The sequence below is a fragment of the Dipodomys ordii genome, unplaced genomic scaffold (assembly GCF_000151885.1).
Source record: "Dipodomys ordii isolate 6190 unplaced genomic scaffold, Dord_2.0 Scaffold11, whole genome shotgun sequence".
NCBI lineage: Eukaryota > Metazoa > Chordata > Mammalia > Rodentia > Heteromyidae > Dipodomys > Dipodomys ordii.
The window spans coordinates 2,991,201-3,010,195 of record NW_012267227.1 but is presented as its reverse complement, the minus strand read 5'-3'; the positions used below and the strand labels follow the sequence as shown (position 1 = coordinate 3,010,195).

Here is an 18,995-nt window from a genome sequence, read left to right as displayed (position 1 = left end):
AAAAAAAAAAAAAAAATTTCTACTAATCAGTAAGGTTTTGATTTTCACACTTAAGCTGTGCATGTGTGTGTGTGTGTGTGTGTGTGTGTGTGTGTGTGTGTACACGTGTACACTGGTTGCTGGTCCCGGGGCTTGAACTCAAGGCCTGGGAGCTGTCCCTTAGCTTTTTATTTATTTATTTATTTTTATTCTTTTTTTTTTGCTGGTCATGGGGCCTGAACTCAGGGCCTGGGCGCTGTCCCTCAGTTCTTCAGCTCAAGGCTAGCACTCTACCATTTGAGCCACAGCGCCACTTCCGGCTTTTTCTGCTTATGTGGTACTGAGGAATCGAACCCAGGGCCTCATGCATGCAAAGCAAGCACTCTGAGCTGCCTTCCCAGCCCCTATTTTTTTTATTCTTAAGACTAGTACTTTACCATTTGTGCCATGGCCCAAATTCCACCTTTTTGAGGGTTAATTGGAGAAAAGAGTCTCACTGACTTTCCTACCTGGGCTGACATAAAGCTACGATCCTCAGATCTCAGTGTTTTGAGTAGCTAGGAATTCAGGAATTGAGTCACTGTTGCCTGGCATTTATTTTAATATTATTTTGAGTAATTTTCCTCTTTTTTTTTTTTCTGTTGCCAGTCATGGGGCTTGAACTCTGGGCCTAGCGCTATTCCTGAACTTTTGTGCTCAAGGCTAGTGCTCTACTATATGAGCACTACTCTACTTCTAGCTTTTTGGTGGTTAACTGGAGATAAAGAATATTATGGACTTACCTGTTCGCTCCAGCTTTGAACTGTGATCCCCAGATTTCAGCCTTCTGAGTAGCTAGGATTACAAGCATGAGCCACATTGGCTGCCAATATTGCTAATTTTTGTGGCTGGTGATGTTTGTTCTTTTTTATTTTATTTTTTTAAATATGGTTTTTATTGTAAAAATATTATACAGAGGGGTTACAGTTACATGAGCAAGGTATTGAGTACATTTTCTATCAAGTATTGTTACCTCCTCCTTTGTTTTTCCCCTACCCTCCCACATCCACAACTACATTCCCTTCCCTCCTTCCCTCTCCCCTCTCCGCTCTCCCTGCCTAAATTGTAGTGATGTTTGTTCTTGTCTTCATTTTGCAAGAGGCAAGGAATCTAACACAAGATTTTATTAAACAACTGCATTGTAATTTATTGTACTTTTGAGCGTTGGCAGTGGTTTCTAAATTCACTGCTATAGTGAATGTTTTTGTACACACTTTGGTGAGCAGATTTGCATTTTTATGTTGAATATTCAGAGATTCAATTCATATATTTGTTGAGCTTTAAGATATGGCAGTTGTACTGTAAAAGAATTCTAGTTATTCTGTATCCTTGCAAACACTTTTTTTTTTTTTTTTGCAGTCATGGAGCTTGAATTTAGGGCCTAGACATTTTTCCTGAGCTTTTTTGCGCAAGGGTAGCGTCCTACTACTGTGAGCCACACTGCCACTTCTGATTTTCTGGTGGTTAATTGGAGCTATGGCTGCAATTCCAGTTAATTGGAGATAAGAGTCCCACAGATTTTCCTGCCTAGGCTGGCTTTGAACTGTGATCCTCAGATCTCAGCCTACTGAGTAGTGAGGATTATAAGTATGAGTAACCAGTGTCCAGCAACATAGTATTTTTTTTTGGGCGGGGGGGTCCGGTCATGGGGCCTGAACTCTGGGCCTGGGTGCTGTCCTTCAGCTCTTCAGCTCAAGGCTAGCGCTCTACCACTTGAGCCACAACGCCACTTCCGGCTTTTTTCTTTTTGCTTATGTGGTGCTGAGGAATTGAACCCAGGGCCTCATGCATGCAAGGCAAGTGCTCTACTACTAAGCCACCTTCCCAGCTCCGCAACCTAGTAATTTTAAAGAACGTAATGTCTCAGATCCATAATTATAACTAATTCTTTCTCTCTCCTCCCTTTCCTGGTAATTAGATAATTTAGAAGCTAAAATTTAACAGAACTGGCTTATTTCTTTTTAATTGTTTTCATTGTTATTATTCAGTATTATTATTGTAATGTCTTTGTGTTAATTAGGCACATGAAAGTAGTAACTCTGTAAAGAAGAAGACAAAATTTGTCAATTTATACACAAGAGAGGGACAAGACAAGCTTGCAGTCCTGCTTCCTGGTCGCCACCCTTGTGATTGCCTGGGCCAGAAGCACAAGCTCATCAATAACTGCCTGGTCTGTGGACGTATTGTCTGCGAACAAGAGGGTTCTGGCCCCTGCTTATTCTGTGGCTCTCTGGTAAATTCTTTTTTTTTTTTTTTTTTAGTTTTATTTTCCTTTGGGTTAATGCACAAAGCCATTCAGATCTTGTTTAATTTCTCTTTTTCTAGTAAATTTCTTCTCTAAAATGTCCAATGAAACCTAGTGCTCAGGGCTGGGATGTAGCTCAGTGGCATAGCGCTTGTCTAGCAAGTGCAATGTCCTGGGTTTGATCCCCCGTACCAAAAAAAGAAAAGACAAAAAAAAAAAAAAAGAAACCTAGCACTCAGGATGCTGAAGTAGGGGTTGTGTTGTGAAGTTAAGGGCAACCTGGGACTCATAGTGAAAACCTCTAAAAAAAAATTCAATGAATGCTGGGAACAGTGATTTGATTTCTCAAAAATCCAAGGATATAGTCTAGTACTGAGACCTAGTAGTGATGAGTTCTTTTGTTTCTTCATTTCTGGTTTTTGTTTTGTTTTTATTTTTATATTGTAGACAAAGTCACACTGCAGAGCCCAGGTGGCCTAGAATTCACTATGTAGCAAGGTTGATCTCCATCTTCTTTTTTTTTTTTTTTTTGTCAGTTGTGGGACTTGAACTCTGGGCCTGGGTACTGTCCTTTACCTCTTCAGCTCAAGGCTAGCACTCTACCACTTAAGCTATAATGTCACTCTGGTTTTCTGATGCTTAATTGGTGATAGGAGTCAAAAGACTTTCCTGCCCTGGCTGGCTTTGAACTTTAGTCCTCAGATCTCAGCCTACTGAGTAGCTAGGATTACAGGCGTGAGCCACTGGTGCCCGGCTCTGGTTCTTTTTAATAAGACATCTGCTTTTAATTTCTTTTGTTAGATTTGGACTTCATTGTTAGAATTAGATGACTTTAAAAATAAAATCTTATTCTTGAGTGCAAGTCCAAGACTAGAAAAAAAAGGATAAAATATATGACTTGTCCAATATTCTCAACAGAAACAAATACTTGTCCTTCAAAAGTAGATTAAAGAAAATTAAAGAAAATTAAAGATTATTGAGATCCATGTTTGTGCCTAGAGAGAAAGCAAGACCAACTAAAAAATCATTAGTGCTAGCCGGGTGCTGGTAGCTCACACCTGTAATCCTAGATATGCAGGAGGCTGAGATCTGAGGATCGTGGTTCAAAGCCAGCCAGGGCAGGAAAATCCATAAGACTCTTATCTCCAGTTAATCACCAGAAAACCGGAAGTGGCACTGTGGCTCAACTGGTAGAGTACTAGCCTTGACTGAAGCTCTCGGGGACAGCACCCAAGCCCAGATTTCAAGCCCCATGACCACCACCACCACTAACAACAAAAAAAAATCACTAATGCTAGTGCAAAACAGGATTGATGGCATGGCTCAGAAGTTGAGTACCTATCTACCAAGCCTGAGCCCCTGAGTTCAAACCCCAGTAGTGGGGAGAAAAAAGTACCATCTTACTTTTTTATTGTCATAATTAACACATGATTTGAGGTTATTTTATTTATTTATTTTGATGGTTGTAAGGCTTGAACTTAGAACCTGGGCACTGTCCCTGAGCTTTTTCACTCAAGGCTAGTGCTCTACCACTTTGAATCATAGCACCACTTCCAGTTTTCTGGTGGTTAACTGGAAATAAAGAGTCTCATGGACTTAGCTGCCTATGCTGGTTCTGAACTGTAATCCTCAGATCTCAGCCTCCTAAGTAGCTGGATCGCATGAGTCACTGGTGCCCAGCTTGAGGTTGCTTTTTAAGATCTGTCAAGCAAACAATATATAATATATATTTTTTACTCATTTTTATAGGTATGTACTCACGAAGAACAGGATATTTTACAACGTGACTCAAACAAAAGCCAAAAACTGTTAAAGAAGCTTATGTCAGGTAGACCCAACTTTCTAATTGAATTACTATGGCAACACATACATTTTCTTGTATATGTGATTGTTTCTCTTTTTTTGTTATTGTTATTGGTCCTAGAGCTTGAATTCAAAGCCTGGGTGCTATCCCTGAGCTCTTTTTGCTCAAAGCTAGAGCTCTACCACTTCAAGCCACAACTCTATTTCCAGTTTCTGAGTAATTAATTGGAGATGGGCTAGGTACTGGTGGCTCATTCCTGCAATCCTAGCTACTCAGGAGGCTGAGATCTAATATTCATGATTCAAAGCCAGCCCAGGTCCTGAGTTCAAGCCCCAGGACTGGCAAAAAGAAAGAAAGAAAGAAATGAATGAATGAATGGTTGAGTGCTAGCCTTGAGCCAGAGAGCTCACAGACAGTGCCTGGATACCCAATTCAAACCCCAAACCTGGGGAGACAAAAGTAGCTCAGTTAATTTATTGTCATCTCTGAACTTGAGTTTCCTTATTTTTAAACAAAGGTAATGAAACTTGTATTTAGAGATGATAAAAGAGTCCCATTCAGTTATTCATTGACAAGCCTTTTCCTTTCTTTTTTCCTTTGGTAGTACAGGGGATGGAACCCAAGGCCTTATATATTCCAAGCAAGATTTCTACCACTGAAGTACTGCCTCAGCTCTATAGGCATTTTTATGTTCTGTTGTTAAGAAATTTGGTATCCTTAATGATTTGAATATCTGTAATGGAAGAGACACACTGTGTCAAGTGTCATTGATAGTTAATTGATCAGGCATGGCTTACACACCTGTTTGTTTTCCATTGAAATGAAGGGTCCAAACCATCAGACCAGAACCAAATAATGTGTTCTTTACTACACAGTAATTCAACTCATTACTAATGTAGCTGATTCTGTTTGATTTCTTAATTGAATTTCAGGCTCGGAGAATTCTGGAAAAGTGGATGTCTCTACCAAGGACCTTCTTCCTCATCAAGAATCTCGGCTTAAGTCTGGTCTGGAGAAGGCTATCAAGCATAAAGACAAGTTGTTAGAGTTTGACAGAACTAGGTATAATAGAGTTAGAAGAAGTGCTAAGAAATAGCTTACCGTAGATTCTGACTTTTAGGGCTGGGAAGGTGGCTCAGTGGTAGAGTGCTTGCCTTGTATGCCTGAGGCCCTGGGTTCGATTCCTCAGCACCACATAATCAAAAAGAAAAAAGCCAGAAGTGGCGCTGTGGCTCAAGTGGTAGAGCGCTAGCCTTGAGCTGAAGAGCTGAGGGACAGAGCCCAGGTCCAGAGTTCAGGCCTCACGACTGGACCCAAAAAAAAAAAGAAAAAAGAAAAATACATCAATTCTGACTTTTAAAATATTTATTTATTTATGTATTTATTTATTTTGTTGCTCATGGGGCTTGAACTCTGGGCCTGGACGCTGTCCCTGCTCTTCAGCTCAAGGCTAGCACTCTATCACTTGAGCCACAGTGCCACTTCTGGTTTTCTGGTAGTTTCTTAGAGATAAGAGTCTCAAGGACTTTTCCTGCCTATGCTGGTTTTGAACCTTGATCCTTAGATCTCAGTCTTCTGAGTAGCTAGGATTACAGGCATGAGCCATTTGGAGCCCTGATATTTTTGGTATTTGATTGATTGATTGAATTTTCCTGGTCTTGGGGCTTAAACTCTGGGCCTGGGCGCTGTTCCTGAGCTCTTTTTGCACAAGGCTAGTACTCTACCACTTGAGCCACAGCGTCACTTTTGGCGGCTTTTTCTGTGATTAATTGGCGGTAAGAAGCTCAGGAAACACTGGGAATGTGGCTTAGTGATAAAGTTCTTGCCCAGCACGCATGAAGCCCTGGGTTGGATTCCTTAGTACAGAAAAAGCTGGAAGTAGCTCTGTGGCTCAAGTTGGTCTAGCTCTAGCCTTGAGCCAAAGAAGCTCAGGGATAGTGTCTAGGCCTTGAGTTCAAGCCCTAGGACTGGCAAAAAATACAGTCTTGGCGCTGGGAAGGTAGAGTGCTTGCCTTTCATGCATGAGGGCCTGGGTTCAATTCCTCAGCACCACATAAGCAGAAAAAGCCGGAAGTGGGGCTGAGGCTCAAGTGGTAGAGCACTAGTCTCCAGCTGAAGAGCTGGGGGACAGTGCCCAAGCCCCACAACCGACAAAAAACAAAACAAAAAAGTCTCAGGGACTTTCGTGCCCAGGCCAGCTTGAATCACAATCCTTAGATCTCAGCCTCCTGAGTAGCTAGGATTGCAGGCATGAGCCACTAGTGCCCAGCAGATATTTTTTTTCTTTTTGGGGCCTGGACTTAGGGTCTGGGCACTGTCCCTGAGCTCTTTTGCTAAAGGTTAGTGCTGTACCACTTCGAGTCACAGCTCCACATCCAGTTTAATGGTTAATTGGAGATAAGAGTCTCACAGACCTTCCTGTAATCCTAGCTACTCAGCTGCATACTGAGGTCTGAGAACTGAGGTTTGAAGCCCTGAGCTTATACCTCTAGTGATGTCCTGGTCTTTTAACTATTGGATAGCGTCTCCAGTTTTGCCCAGGTCAGCACATACCATGATCCTCCTATATATGCCTTTGATGTAGCTAGGATTACAGATGTGAGCCACTACCTGCAGTCTGCATTTCTGGATAAATAGAAATTAGAAGAAAATCTCTCCTACTGATGTTATTGTTTTGCTGGTGTGTTCAAAAGTACCTGTTTTAGGGGCTGGGAAGGTGGCTCAGTGGTAGAGCGCTTTGTTTTGCATGCCTGAGGCCCTGGGTTTGATTCCTCAGCACCACATAAGCAAAAAGAATTGTCTAGACTTGTTTCTTATCTTACTGGTATTATATCAGTAAGAATCCTGAGTTCTAACTATTTATTTTTTTGCCAGTCCTGGAGCTTGAACTCAGGGCCTATATGCTGTCCCTGAGCCTCTTTGTGCTCAAGGCTAGCACTCTACCACAGCACTACAGTGCCACTTCTGGCTCCCCCCCCCCCCCCCCCCCCCCCCCCGTCGGTCATGGGGCCTAAACTCTTCAACTCAAGGCCAGCGCTCTAACACTTCAGCCACAGTGCCACTTCCAGCTTTTTCTGCTTATGTGGTGCTGAGGAATTAAACCCAGAGCCTTATACATGCAAGGAAAGTGCTCTACCACTGAGCCACCTTCCTAGCCCCACTTCTGGCTTTTTTTAAGTAGGCTGAGATAGGAGGATTGCTGTTCTAAGCCAGCCTGGGCAGGAAAGTCAATGAGGCTCTTATCTCCATGTAACCCTAGAAAACTGGAAGTGGCACTGTGGCTCAAATTGTAGAGCTCTAGCCCTGAGCTGAAAAGCTGAGGGACAGTACCCAGGCCCAGAGTTCAAGCCCCATGACCAACCAAAAAAAAAAAAGGGGGGGTGACATCTACAGGATTCCGTTAGTTTCTTTGTCAGTTTGATCTTAGAGCCCTGAGTGTTGTATCTTGGAATGTGGTCCCAAAGTGTTGGTCAAGAACTGGAGGTTGACCAGTCGCTAGTGGCTCACACCTGTAATTCTAGCTACTCAGGAGGCTGAGATCTGAGGATCACGTTTCAAAGCCAGCCTGGGCAGTAAAGTCCATGATCTCCAATAAACCACCAGAAAACTAGAAGTCACACTGTGGCTCAAGTGGTAGAGTCCTCGCCTTGAGCTGAAGAGCTGAGGGACAGCGCCCAGACCCAGAGTTCAGCCCCTCAACCAACAAAAATAAAAAAGAATTAAAGGTTGAAAAGAAGGGATGTAGAAACTGACACGTAGTAGTAGAGGGGACAATGTCCTAAGTAGAATGTCCTTAAGAAGAATTTGAGAAGTGGTCCTGTGGTTCAAAGTGGTAGAGCATTAGCTAGCCTTGAGCAAAAGAACTGAATGTCTAGTCCCTGAGTTCAAGCCCCAAGATTGAAAAAATAAATAAATAAATTGAACTGTGTGCCAGTGGCTCACACCGGTGATCTTGTCTTCTCAGGAAGCTGATATCTGAGATCACAGTTTGAAGCCAGCTTGGGCAGCAAAGTCTGTGAGATGCTTACCTCCAGTTAACTACCAGAAAACTGGATATGAAACTGTGGCTCTAAGTGGCAGAGTGCTAGCCTTAAACACAAAAGCTTAGGGACAGTGCCCAGACCCTGAGTTCAAGCCCCATTACTGACCAAAAAAAAGAAAAAGGAAAATTGAGCTGAGTGCTAGTATCTCACACCTCTAGTCCTAACTACTCAGGAGGCTAAGATCTGAGGATTCTGGTTCAAAGCCAGTCTCAGTAGAAAAATCATTGAACTCTTATCTCCACTTAACCAGCAAAACGCTGGAAGTGGAGGTGTAGCTTGAGTGGTAGAGAGCCAACCTTGAGTGATAAAGCTAAGGTAGAGCCTCCCTCCCCATCCCTAAGTTCAAGCCCCAGTATGAAAGTAAAAATAAAAAATAAAATAGTTATTGAGCATGGATGCCTATAATCCTTGATACTTAGGAGGCTGAGATCTGAGAATTGCAGTACAAAAACAGCTCAGCAGACAAATCTTTAGTACTCTTATCTCCAAATAAACAGCAGAAAGCTGGAAGTGGAGCTGTGGCTCAAGTTCTAGAGCACCAGCCAAAAAGCATGAGGCCCTGAGTTTCAGCCCTAGTCCTGGCAAAAAAAAAAGAAAAATGAAGTAAATTGTTAAGCCATAGGATCTGGTTTTTATGGTAGAATCCCAGTAAGTAAATGAGCCTATAAGTAATAGACTGGATCCCAACCAGTTGTGGAAGGACAACTATTAAGTTGCTGAAATGTAGTCTGAGTGGCAGCAAAACCAGACTGATGTCCAGTTTCAGAAGTGTGAGCTGCAATCTTCAGCACTGAGAAAACAAAAAGAGCAAGCAAAAGAATAAGTGAAGGCTGGACTAGTCAAAAGGTAGATTGACAGTGGATTATGGTGCTGTGCTTTTCCCTTTCTGAGGTTGATGTTAGTTGTAGGAGGTGAGCTGAGCCTGCAGTGAAGATCAGATAGATGTAGAAACTGGGAATCAGAGCTTAGCCTGACTTTGGAACATTCTTGCTTCAATAGTTGAAACAGTAACCTCTAGAACATAGCTACTTTGATACAGTTCCCTAGTAACTATATGTGTCAATCTTGGGTTATTTTCTATATGCTCTTGTATTTTTTTTCTCTTAGCATTCGAAGGACTCAAGTCATTGATGATGAATCAGATTACTTTGCCAGTGATTCTAACCAGTGGTTGTCCAAAATTGAGCGAGAAACCCTGCAGAAGAGAGAGGAAGAGCTGAGAGAACTTCGCCATGCCTCTCGACTCTCTAAAAAAATCACCATTGACTTTGCAGGCCGGAAGATCGTAGAAGACGAAAATCCTCTAGCAGAATATCATAGCAGGTTAGTGGGCAATCCTAGACAAGCTCTGAAAAAAAAAAAAAAGGAGGAATGGGGAGCCAAGGTCTGGTGGCTCACACCTGTAATCCTGGCTACTCAGGAGGCTGAACTCTGAAGATCAGGATTAGAAGCTAATCTGGGCACAAAAGTCAATGAGACTTATTTCTAATAAACTACTCAGAAAAAGCTGGCAGTGGTGCTGTGCCTTGAGCAAAAAAGCTCAAGGACAGCACCCAGACCTAAGTTCAAAGCTCTAGCAGACACAAACACACACACCAAAAAACAAAACAAAAATCACAAAAAAATCCAGAAAAACAATAAAAAAAGATTTTTTTCTTTGGGGAGGGTCATCAGATTTGGCTGAATTAAAATGTTTGAAATGTATAGTTACACTTAATTAAAAGTAGCTATTTTATGTTTGTTTGTTTTTTCTCTGAACTTTGAGACTAGTACATGGATCAAAAAAAAAGCACCTTTTCCTCCCTTAGGATGCTGTATTAATGTAGTATAATTTGTACTGGTTTTTTGTTTGTTTATTTTGTTGGTGGTGCACCTTGAACTCAGCCTGGTACTGTCCCTCAGCTCTTCAGCTCAAGGCTAGAACTTTACCACTTGAGCAACAGCGCTACTTCCTGTTTTCTGGTGGTTTGTTGGAGATGAGTCCCATGGACTTTTCTGCCCGGGCTGGCTTTGAACCACAATGTTCAAGTCTCAGCCTCCTGAGTAGCCACAGGTGTGAGCCACCAGCGCCTGGCTGATTTTGTTTTTGTTTTTTGGCTGGTACTGAGGCTTGAATGTAGGGCCTGGGTAGTATTGCTGAGCTTCACTTGCTCAAGGCTAACACTATCACTTGAGCCACAGCTTCCCTTCCAGCTTTTTGGTGGTTAATTGGAGATGAAGATCTCATGGAGTTTCCTGCCTCAGATTTCAGCTTCCTGAATAACTAGCATTAGAGGTATGAGCCATCAGTGCCCAGGCTTTAGATCTTTTTAAAAAATGTCATTTCTGTGGCTGGGAAGGTGGCTCAGTGGTAAAGTGCTTGCCTTGCATGCATGAGGCCCTGGGTTTGATTCCTCAGCATCACATAAGCAGAAAAAGCCAGAAGTGGCACTGTGGCTCAAGTGGTAGAGTGCTAGCCTTGAGCTGAAGAGATGAGGGACATCGTCCAGGCCCAGAGTTCAGGCCCCAGGACTGGCAAAAAAAAAAAAGTCTTTTCTTCTCCCAGGTTTTGTATTGAATTTTGTCTTTGTCTTTGTTCTTTAATGTTTTGCTCAGCTTCTCTTTAATATTTGTGTTTGTAAACTGGTCTTAATCCTACAGAAAAGTTTTCTGTTGGTGGTAAGCACTTGGAACATAGAACAGTACAATTATTGCATCCCTTTGGTTTGTTATCACAGGTTAGATGAGACCATACAGGCCATTTCCGATGGAACCTTGAACCAATCACTGATCAAATTGGATAGATCTGATGAGCCTTTGGGAGTTCTGGTAAACCCCAACCTATACCAGTCCCCTCCACAGGTTTGTATGTCTCTCTGTTCACTAATAAAGCTAGAATTTCGGCTCCAAATATTTCTCCTTTCAAGTGTGCTTATTTGTTGGGTTTTAGATGCCAGTCTGTTCTCTTAACACACATACCAACCTTATCTTCTGGTCCTATTTTTTTTTTTTTATCATCAAGCCACCAAGCATTGCTATAAATAAAGTTCCCTATTCCTTCCCATTTTCTTCCATAATGGTCCTATTTTTTTAATGATTTTTATAGAAGTCCTCCTGACAAAATGAAGTGTATTATCCTCTGAGCATTTTTTTTTTAAAGAAAATGTTATTTAAATTACTGTAGGACATTAGACAAGAGGTCTGGGGGTATAGGACTGAGGATGTGGCTTATGTGGTAGAGAATTTGCCATGCAAATATGAAGCCGTAAATTTGATCATTAATGCCCTGCTTCTCCCCCTAATAGGGCTGAGGGTGTAGCTAGTGGTGGAGTGTTTTCTTAGCATGTCTGAGATCCTGTACAGGATCACCAGCACCACCAAAAAATTCTATCTTTTATTAAGTAGCTTTTTTTTTTTTTTGTCGGTCATGGGCCTGGACACTGTCCCTCAGCTCTTCAGCTCAAGCACTCTACCACTTGAGCCACAGCACCACTTCCAGCTTTTTCTGCTTATGTGGTACAAAGGAATCAAACCCAGGGCCTCATGCATGCAAGGCAAGCATTCTACCACTAAGCCACCTTCCCAGCCCCCCCAAATTCTATCTTTTATTGAATATGGGTAGTCCATAGAATGTTTTAATTTGTTAATTTGTTATTCATTATCCAATACAGTTACAGCTTTTTTGCTGTGATAGTTTGTCATTACTGGAATTGGGAAGCGTTGTATGCAGACATTCTATTCTATTTGTCTCTAAGATGGACCTTCGTCATCATAACTGACTCCTACTGAATTTATACTGTCTCTACTCTTTTTTGGCTTTGTTTCAGTGAAAGATGGAGTAATATTTTCTGGGGCATAATTTTCTCATTGTTATTACTGCTTTCATTTTACTACCTTCCCCAGGTTTTTCCCTTGCCAGGCAGAATTACATGTTTTCTTTTGTTTTATTTTCCCTGTATAGTGGGTAGACCACACAAGTACAGCCTCACAGAAGAAGGCTTTCCATTCAGCAGGAATGGGATTAGAGTTCAATTTGCGTCAGCATCAGTTGCGAATTCAGGATCAAGAATTCCAAGAAGGTTTTGATGGTGGCTGGTGCCTCTCTATGCATCAGCCCTGGGCTTCTTTCCTTGTCAGAGGGATTAAAAGGTAAGAATGCAAATGAATTATGGCAGTGAAAGATCCTAAAGTAACATAAATGTTTTTATGTTTATGTTACTCTAAGGTTAGAATTTATTTTCTCCAATGTAGTGATGATTTATAATATTGTTCTTCAGTACACAGGTCTTCAAATAGGGCCTGATATGGTGATGTATACCTGTATCTTGGTACTTGGGAGACTGATAGTAGGATCAAGAGTTTGATGTTAGCTTGTGCTACATTAGCATGACCCTGTGTCAAAAAGAAAATTTAGCCAGAGCCGGGTGCCGGTGGCTCACACCTGTAATCTTAGCTACTCAGGAGACTGAGATCTGAGAACCTCTATCCTCAGATCTCAGGCTCCTGAGTAGCTAGAATTACAGGCGTGAGCCACCAGCCCCCGGCTTGAATACATTTCTTATCAAGCATTGTAGCCTCCTCCTTTGTTTCCCCTTCCCATCCCTTCCCATCCTCCCCCCTTCCCCCCACCCAATTCTCCCGCCCCCCCCTTGGTTTTTCTTTTGCGTGTGTGTGGTTTGTTTGTTTGTTGCAATATGCTCATTTTTCTTTTATCTATTAGAGTTGTATATGCCTGGCAATGTCCTAGCTTAAGGGTAAAAAAAAATTTAATAAATAGAATTTTGCCTGGGCGCCAGTGGCTTATGCCTGTAATCCTACCTACTCAGGAAGCTGAGATCTTGAGGATCACAGTTCGAAGCTACCCTGGGCAGAAAAGTTCCTGTGACTTTTTTTTTTGCCAGTCCAGGGGCTTGAACTCAGGGCCTGGATACTGTCCCTGAGCCTATTTGTACTCAAGGCTAGTGCTCTACCACTTGAGCCACAGTGCCACTTCCAGTTGTTTTTTTGTTGTTGTTGTTGTAGTTGGTTGTGGGGCTTTAACTCTGGGCTTGGGTGCTCTCCCTGCGCTCTTCAGCTCAAGGAGAGCGCTCTACCACTTTAAGCCATAGCACCACTTCCAGTTTTCTAGTGGTTTATTGGAGCTATGAGTCTCATGGACTTTGCTGCCTGGGCTGGCTTTGAACCATGATCCTCAGATCTCAGCCTCCTGAGTAGCTGGGATTACAGGTGTAATCCACTGGCGCCTGGCCTACTGTGATTCTCATATCTCAGTTTCCGGTTTAGCATTATTATAGGCATGAGCCACCGGTGCCTAGTTCTGGCTTTGTCTTTTATTTTCCTTCCTCCTTCTCTCCCTCCCCCCCTCTTTCTTTCTTTCTTCTTTCTCTCTCTCTCTCTCTCTTTCTTTCTTTATCTCTCCTTCCTTCCTTCCTTCCTTCCTTCCTTCCTTCCTTCCTTCCTTCCTTCCTTCCTTCCTTCCTTCCTTCCTTCCTTCCTCCCTCCCTCCTTTCTTTCTTTCTGCTGGACCTGGGGCTTGAACTGTGGGCCTGGGTGTTGTCCCTGAGCTGCTTTTGTTCAATGGGAGTGCTCTACCAGCACCTGGCTTATTTATTTTTTTAGTGCCGGTACTGGAGCTTGAACTCGGGGCCTAGGTGCTGTCCCTTAGCTTTTTCACTTAAGGCTAGCACTTTACCATTTGAGCCATAGCTCCACTTTCAGCTTTTTGGTGGCTAATTGCCATAGCACTACTTGCAGTTTTCTAGTGTTTTATTGGAGCTACAAGTCTCAAAGACTTTACTGCCTGGGCTGGCTTGGAACTGTGATCCTCAGATCTCAGCTTCCTGAGCAGATAGGATTATAGGCATGAACCACAGACTCCTGGCCTAGAATTTTAATTTCTAAAATAGTAGCTCCCTAAACCAGATTAGCCTAGTATCACAGTCTGACAAATGAAAACCCTGAGGCAAGCCAATGTATAGTAGGTTGCTCAGAATCACATAGCTAGTTAGTGACAAAGACAGAACTAAAATTATTCAGGTTTGTTAAGTTCTCTTTGCATTCCTTTGCTCAAACCTCACAGTCATTTCCCTGCTTTCTGGAAATAACAATTATGAGCACTTAGGACCAGCCATTTCTACAGTGGTAATTGAACTATTTGCTTTCATTTCCCTCCTTGACTAAGGTACACTGTAGTTTTCCTCTCCTATTGAAATCAGACTTTCTTGCTTTGACTTTGAAATATGTGTGTGAATCTGGTTTTGCTCCAAGACAACCATGCTTTCAGATGTCTGTTCTCTCATTCGATTCTCTGCAGTTTATGCGTCTCCATTTTCCAATGGAGAAAAGTAAACAACCTACCTTCTGTTAAGAGAATCAGAATGTTCACACTTGTCTCATCTTATTTTTGGATATCTGTTACTAAGATTTTTCTTACTGAAAAGAACTATAACTATCCTATAACTAATCCCACGGAAATACATTGGGTGACTGCACTACTCAGTAACTCTTTTTTTCATACTACCCAGTAACTTTTTTTCCTATTGTGTCAGCCACACTTGAACTCGGGGCCTTGTGTTCTCATTTGGCCTTTTTGTTTACTGCTGGCGCTCTACTACTTGAGTCGTGCTTCCACTTCTAGCTTTTTGCTGGCTTCTTAGAGCTAAGAATCTTTTGGCTAGGCTCATGCCTGTAATCCTACCTACTCCCTAGACTCCCTAGACTGGGATGTGGGAATTGCAGTTGAAGCCAGCCTGGGCAAGAAACTCTGTGTGACTTTTCTTTTTTCTTTTTTTTCTTTTTGTCGTGGAGCTTGAACTCTGGGCCTGGGCACTGTCCTTCAGCTCTTCAGTTCAAGGCTAGCACTCTATCACTTGAGCCACAGCACCACTTCTGGTTTTCTGTTGGTTTATGGGAGATAAGAGTCTCACAGACTTTCCTGCCCGGGTTGGCTTTGAACTGCTATCCTTAGATCTCAGCCTCCCGAACAGCTAGGATTATATGCTTGAGCCACCGGTGCTCCCAGCTTTCTGTGAGATTCTTATCTCCAATAAACTATTCAAAAAGTTGGAAGTAGCACTGTGGCTCAAGTGGTAGACCACTAGCATTGAATAAAATAACTCCGGGGCTGGGAAGGTGGCTCAGTGGTAGAGTGCTTGCCTTGCATGCCTGAGGCCCTGGGTTCGATTCCTCAGCACCACATAATCAGGAAATAAAAGCCGAAAGTGGTGCTGTGGCTCAAGTGGTAGGGTGCTAGCCTTGAGCTGAAGAGCTGAGGGACAGCGCCCAGACCAAGAGTTCAGGCCCCACGACTGGACCCCCAAAAAAAACCAAAGAGAATAAAATAGCTCCAGGACAGCACCCAGGTTCTGAGTTCATAGCCCACAACTGACCAAAAACAAACAATAGAAAAAGTGTATCTGTGATTATGACAGTATTCCATGTAATTATTGTAGGAGGTGAAGAGAAGTGTCTTTGGTAGTTCTTAAAAAGTTGTAAAATAATGCCGGGTGTGGTGGCTCACACCTGTAATCCTAGGTACTCAGGAGGCTGAGATCTGAGGATCACTGTTTAAAAGCCAGCCTGGGGAGGAAAGGCCTTGAGACTCTTATCTCCAATAGTCCACTCAGAAAACCTGAAATGGCACTGTGGTTCAAGTGGTAGAGCGCACTAGCCTTGAACTGAAATGCTGAGGGATAGCACCCATACCCAGAGTTCAGGCCCCATGATCAAAAAAAAAAAGTTGTAAAATAGGTGGGTGCTAGACTTGAGCTGAAGAGCTCAGGGATAGTGCATAGGCCCAGAGTTCAAACCCTACAACTGACCAAAAAAAAAAAAAAAATGCAAATACTAAAAGAGAACAAGGGAATGACACTGTCCAAAAAGAATTGTACTTTTTACCTGACTTATAAAACTGTAACCACTCTGTACATCACCTTTGTAAGACCAATAAAAAAAAATTTTAAATAGCAAAGTAATTAAATTCTCTTGAATGTATTGTTAATTCTACATAAAGATTCTTTTTTTTATTGTGAAAATACTGTACAGAGGGATTTCAACTACATGGGCAAGATAATGATACATAAAGATTCTTTCAAACTACCTAAGTTGTTTCATTTTCCACATTGAACAGAACCCTATATACACACAGGTGTGGTAGCAAAGTTTATTTTCATTTACTTGAATTCTATTAAATGGTAATTACAAATACCATTCTTGGGGGTGAGGTGTGCATAAGGACTTTCTTACATTGGATGATAGATTAACAAATCTTCAGGGAAAGAATTAACTTTCCACTTGAAGAACAAGATTTTTCTTACCTGTATGTCAATTTGGATACCTTAAAAACAAAAGTTTGGATTTTGGAAGTCCCAATATAAGTGAAAATTCCAGGTCTGAAATCAGCTGTCAAGTAGTAAATAATTGTCTTTGTTCTGCTGACCAGAGAAATTAAAGAACAGGGTTCATCCTCAAGGGAAAGGTATTATGTGACAAAAGTGTTTTTCACAAAACATTGCCTCTTGGTGAGGCATAGTGTTTGTTGTATATTATGTTTCCTCTTCCAGGAAAGTGGAATTTAGATTCTTCCTACTAAATTTGTATTTGTTTAAGGGTCGAGGGCAGATCCTGGTACACCCCCCACCGAGGACGACTTTGGATAGCAGCCACAGGCAAAAAACCCTCCCCTCAAGAAGTCTCAGAACTCCAGGCTACCTATCGACTTCTTCGTGGGAAAGGTAACAGTCATGCATTCTCCTTTGTTTTATTCTGGAGAGAAAAGTCATTGATTAACATTCATCTTCTTCACTCTTTCTTCCTGTGACCTTATCTTGGCTGAAGGGAACTTTTAAACCTTTAACATGTTTATTAGTTTGTCAGGGGAAAATCATAGGCAGCTGTTCAAACCATTTATTATCTCAAGAGTACAAATAAAAGTATGTTTCAAATACCAGAAATCACCTAACTAGCTTGGTGCTGGTGGCTCACACCTGTAATCCTAGCTACTCAGGAGCCTGAGATCTGAGGATTGCAGAAGTAGAGCTTTGGCTAAGTGCTCTACCACTTTGAGTCACAATGCCACTTACAGTTTTGGCCATGAGTCTCATGGACTTTCTTGTATAGGTTGGATTTGAACTGTGATCCTCAGACCTTAACTTCCTGAGTAGCTAGGATTGCAGGCATGAGCCACCAGTGCCCAGCCAAGAATCTTTTTTAGTAAATAATGAACCATATTGACACCTATTGTCAGATATGAATAAATCAAGCATAGAATTAAGCATAGAATTTTAGTAATCACCCCCTTTAAGTCCTGGGGAAAAAAAACCCAAAACCTTCTTACCTGTATCTTTCCCTTTATCCAAATCATACATCTGTTTTGAAGGCAGAATGGAAGCATATTTTTGTGTATGTATGTGTGTGCCAGTCCTGGGACTTGAGCTCAGGGTCTAGGCACTGTCTCTTAGCATTTTTGTTTAAGGCTGGTGCTTGAGTCTCATAGACTTTCCTGTACAGGCTGACTTTGAACAGTGATCCTCAGGTCTCAGTTTCCTGAATAGCTAGGATTATAGGTGTGAGCCACCAGTGCCAGGCAAGAAAGCATAATTATAGAACTATCTTTAAAAGAAACCAGGCTAAACTAATCACTAGGTGTCAAAAATGAATGCTTTCTTAAAAACATATTTGTTTTGACTGATATGACTGGCTTATTTTAAATGTGTGTTCTGACAATCTTTCTCTTGTTGTGTTTTCCCCCCCACATTTTAATGGTTTTCCTCTTATAGTTACCTTTCTTTGTTTCTAAAACCCATCACCAAACCTCAGTCTGATTCAGCTGAATATAGTAGGATTTGTTTAGTATGAACTTGTAGCATCCTTCAAATTTGATGGTATTAAGAACTTTTTTTTTTTTTTTTGCCAGTCCTGGGGCTTGACTCAGGGCCTGGGCACTGTCCCTGAGCTTCTTTTGCTCAAGGCTAGCACTCTACCACTTGAGCCATAGCCCACTGCTGGCTTTTTCTGTATATGTGGTACTAAGGAATCGAACCCAGGGCTTCTTCATGAATTTGAGTCAAACACTCTTAACATTAAGCCACATTCCCAGCCCCTAAAGAACTTTTCTAAAGGAAAAAATTCCCTACCTTAACATGTGGATAGAAGACAAAACAAGCCTCTGACTAGTTTTTTTTTTTGTTTGTATTTTTCTTTTGCCAAAATACATTGAGTTGTGCCAAATAAAAACCTCATTGCTTTCCTTATGTCTACAAAGAGATAATGGAAAAAGTTATTCAGAATTGAAAACAGATTCTTGCATTTCAGGGTCACAAAGAAGGAAATTTATCCAATCCTTTTCTTATTCTTGATGCAGATGTGGAATTTCCAAATGACTATCCATCAGGTTGTCTTCTGGGATGTGTAGACCTAATTGAGTGCTTGTCCCAGAAGCAATTTAAGGAGCAGGTAAGTAGAGACTACTTGTCCTTGGCAGATGCCTGTTACTGCTTTTTCTGAAGCATTCAGTCCAGGATATTGAACTCATGATTGGTGAATGTGTTTGAGATTTAATTTTTGTTGTTGGTGGTGGTGGTTGTAGGGCTTGAACCTGGGCCCTATTCGGGAACTTTGTCATTCAAAGATAGCACCACTTCCAGCTTTCTGGTGGTTAATTGGAGATAAGAGTCTCCTGGACTTTCCTGCTCGGGCTGGCTTTGAACCTTGATCCTCAGATTTCAGTATCCTTAGTAACTAGGATTATAGGCGTGACTGTGACACATTGAGACTGTGCATGTAATAAGTGTACATATTTGTTTTTTGTTTTTTTTTTGGGTCCGGTCGTGGGGCCTGAACTCTGGACCTGGGCACTGTCCCTCAGCTCTTCAGCTCAAGGCTAGCACTCTACCACTTGAGCCACAGC

General features: G+C 41.9%; 1 protein-coding gene across 1 annotated transcript in view; it reads left to right on the top strand.

The window, feature by feature from the left end:
• Positions 1-18,995, top strand: part of Trip4 (thyroid hormone receptor interactor 4) — a 59,346-nt gene that overhangs the window by 12,080 nt on the left and 28,271 nt on the right. The window contains exons 4-11 of the mRNA XM_013010276.1: positions 2,039-2,251; positions 4,013-4,091; positions 5,000-5,129; positions 9,218-9,433; positions 10,828-10,951; positions 12,051-12,238; positions 16,697-16,821; positions 18,450-18,541. Coding sequence (XP_012865730.1) covers positions 2,039-2,251; positions 4,013-4,091; positions 5,000-5,129; positions 9,218-9,433; positions 10,828-10,951; positions 12,051-12,238; positions 16,697-16,821; positions 18,450-18,541 — 1,167 coding nt within the window. The remainder of the gene's footprint in view (positions 1-2,038; positions 2,252-4,012; positions 4,092-4,999; positions 5,130-9,217; positions 9,434-10,827; positions 10,952-12,050; positions 12,239-16,696; positions 16,822-18,449; positions 18,542-18,995) is intronic.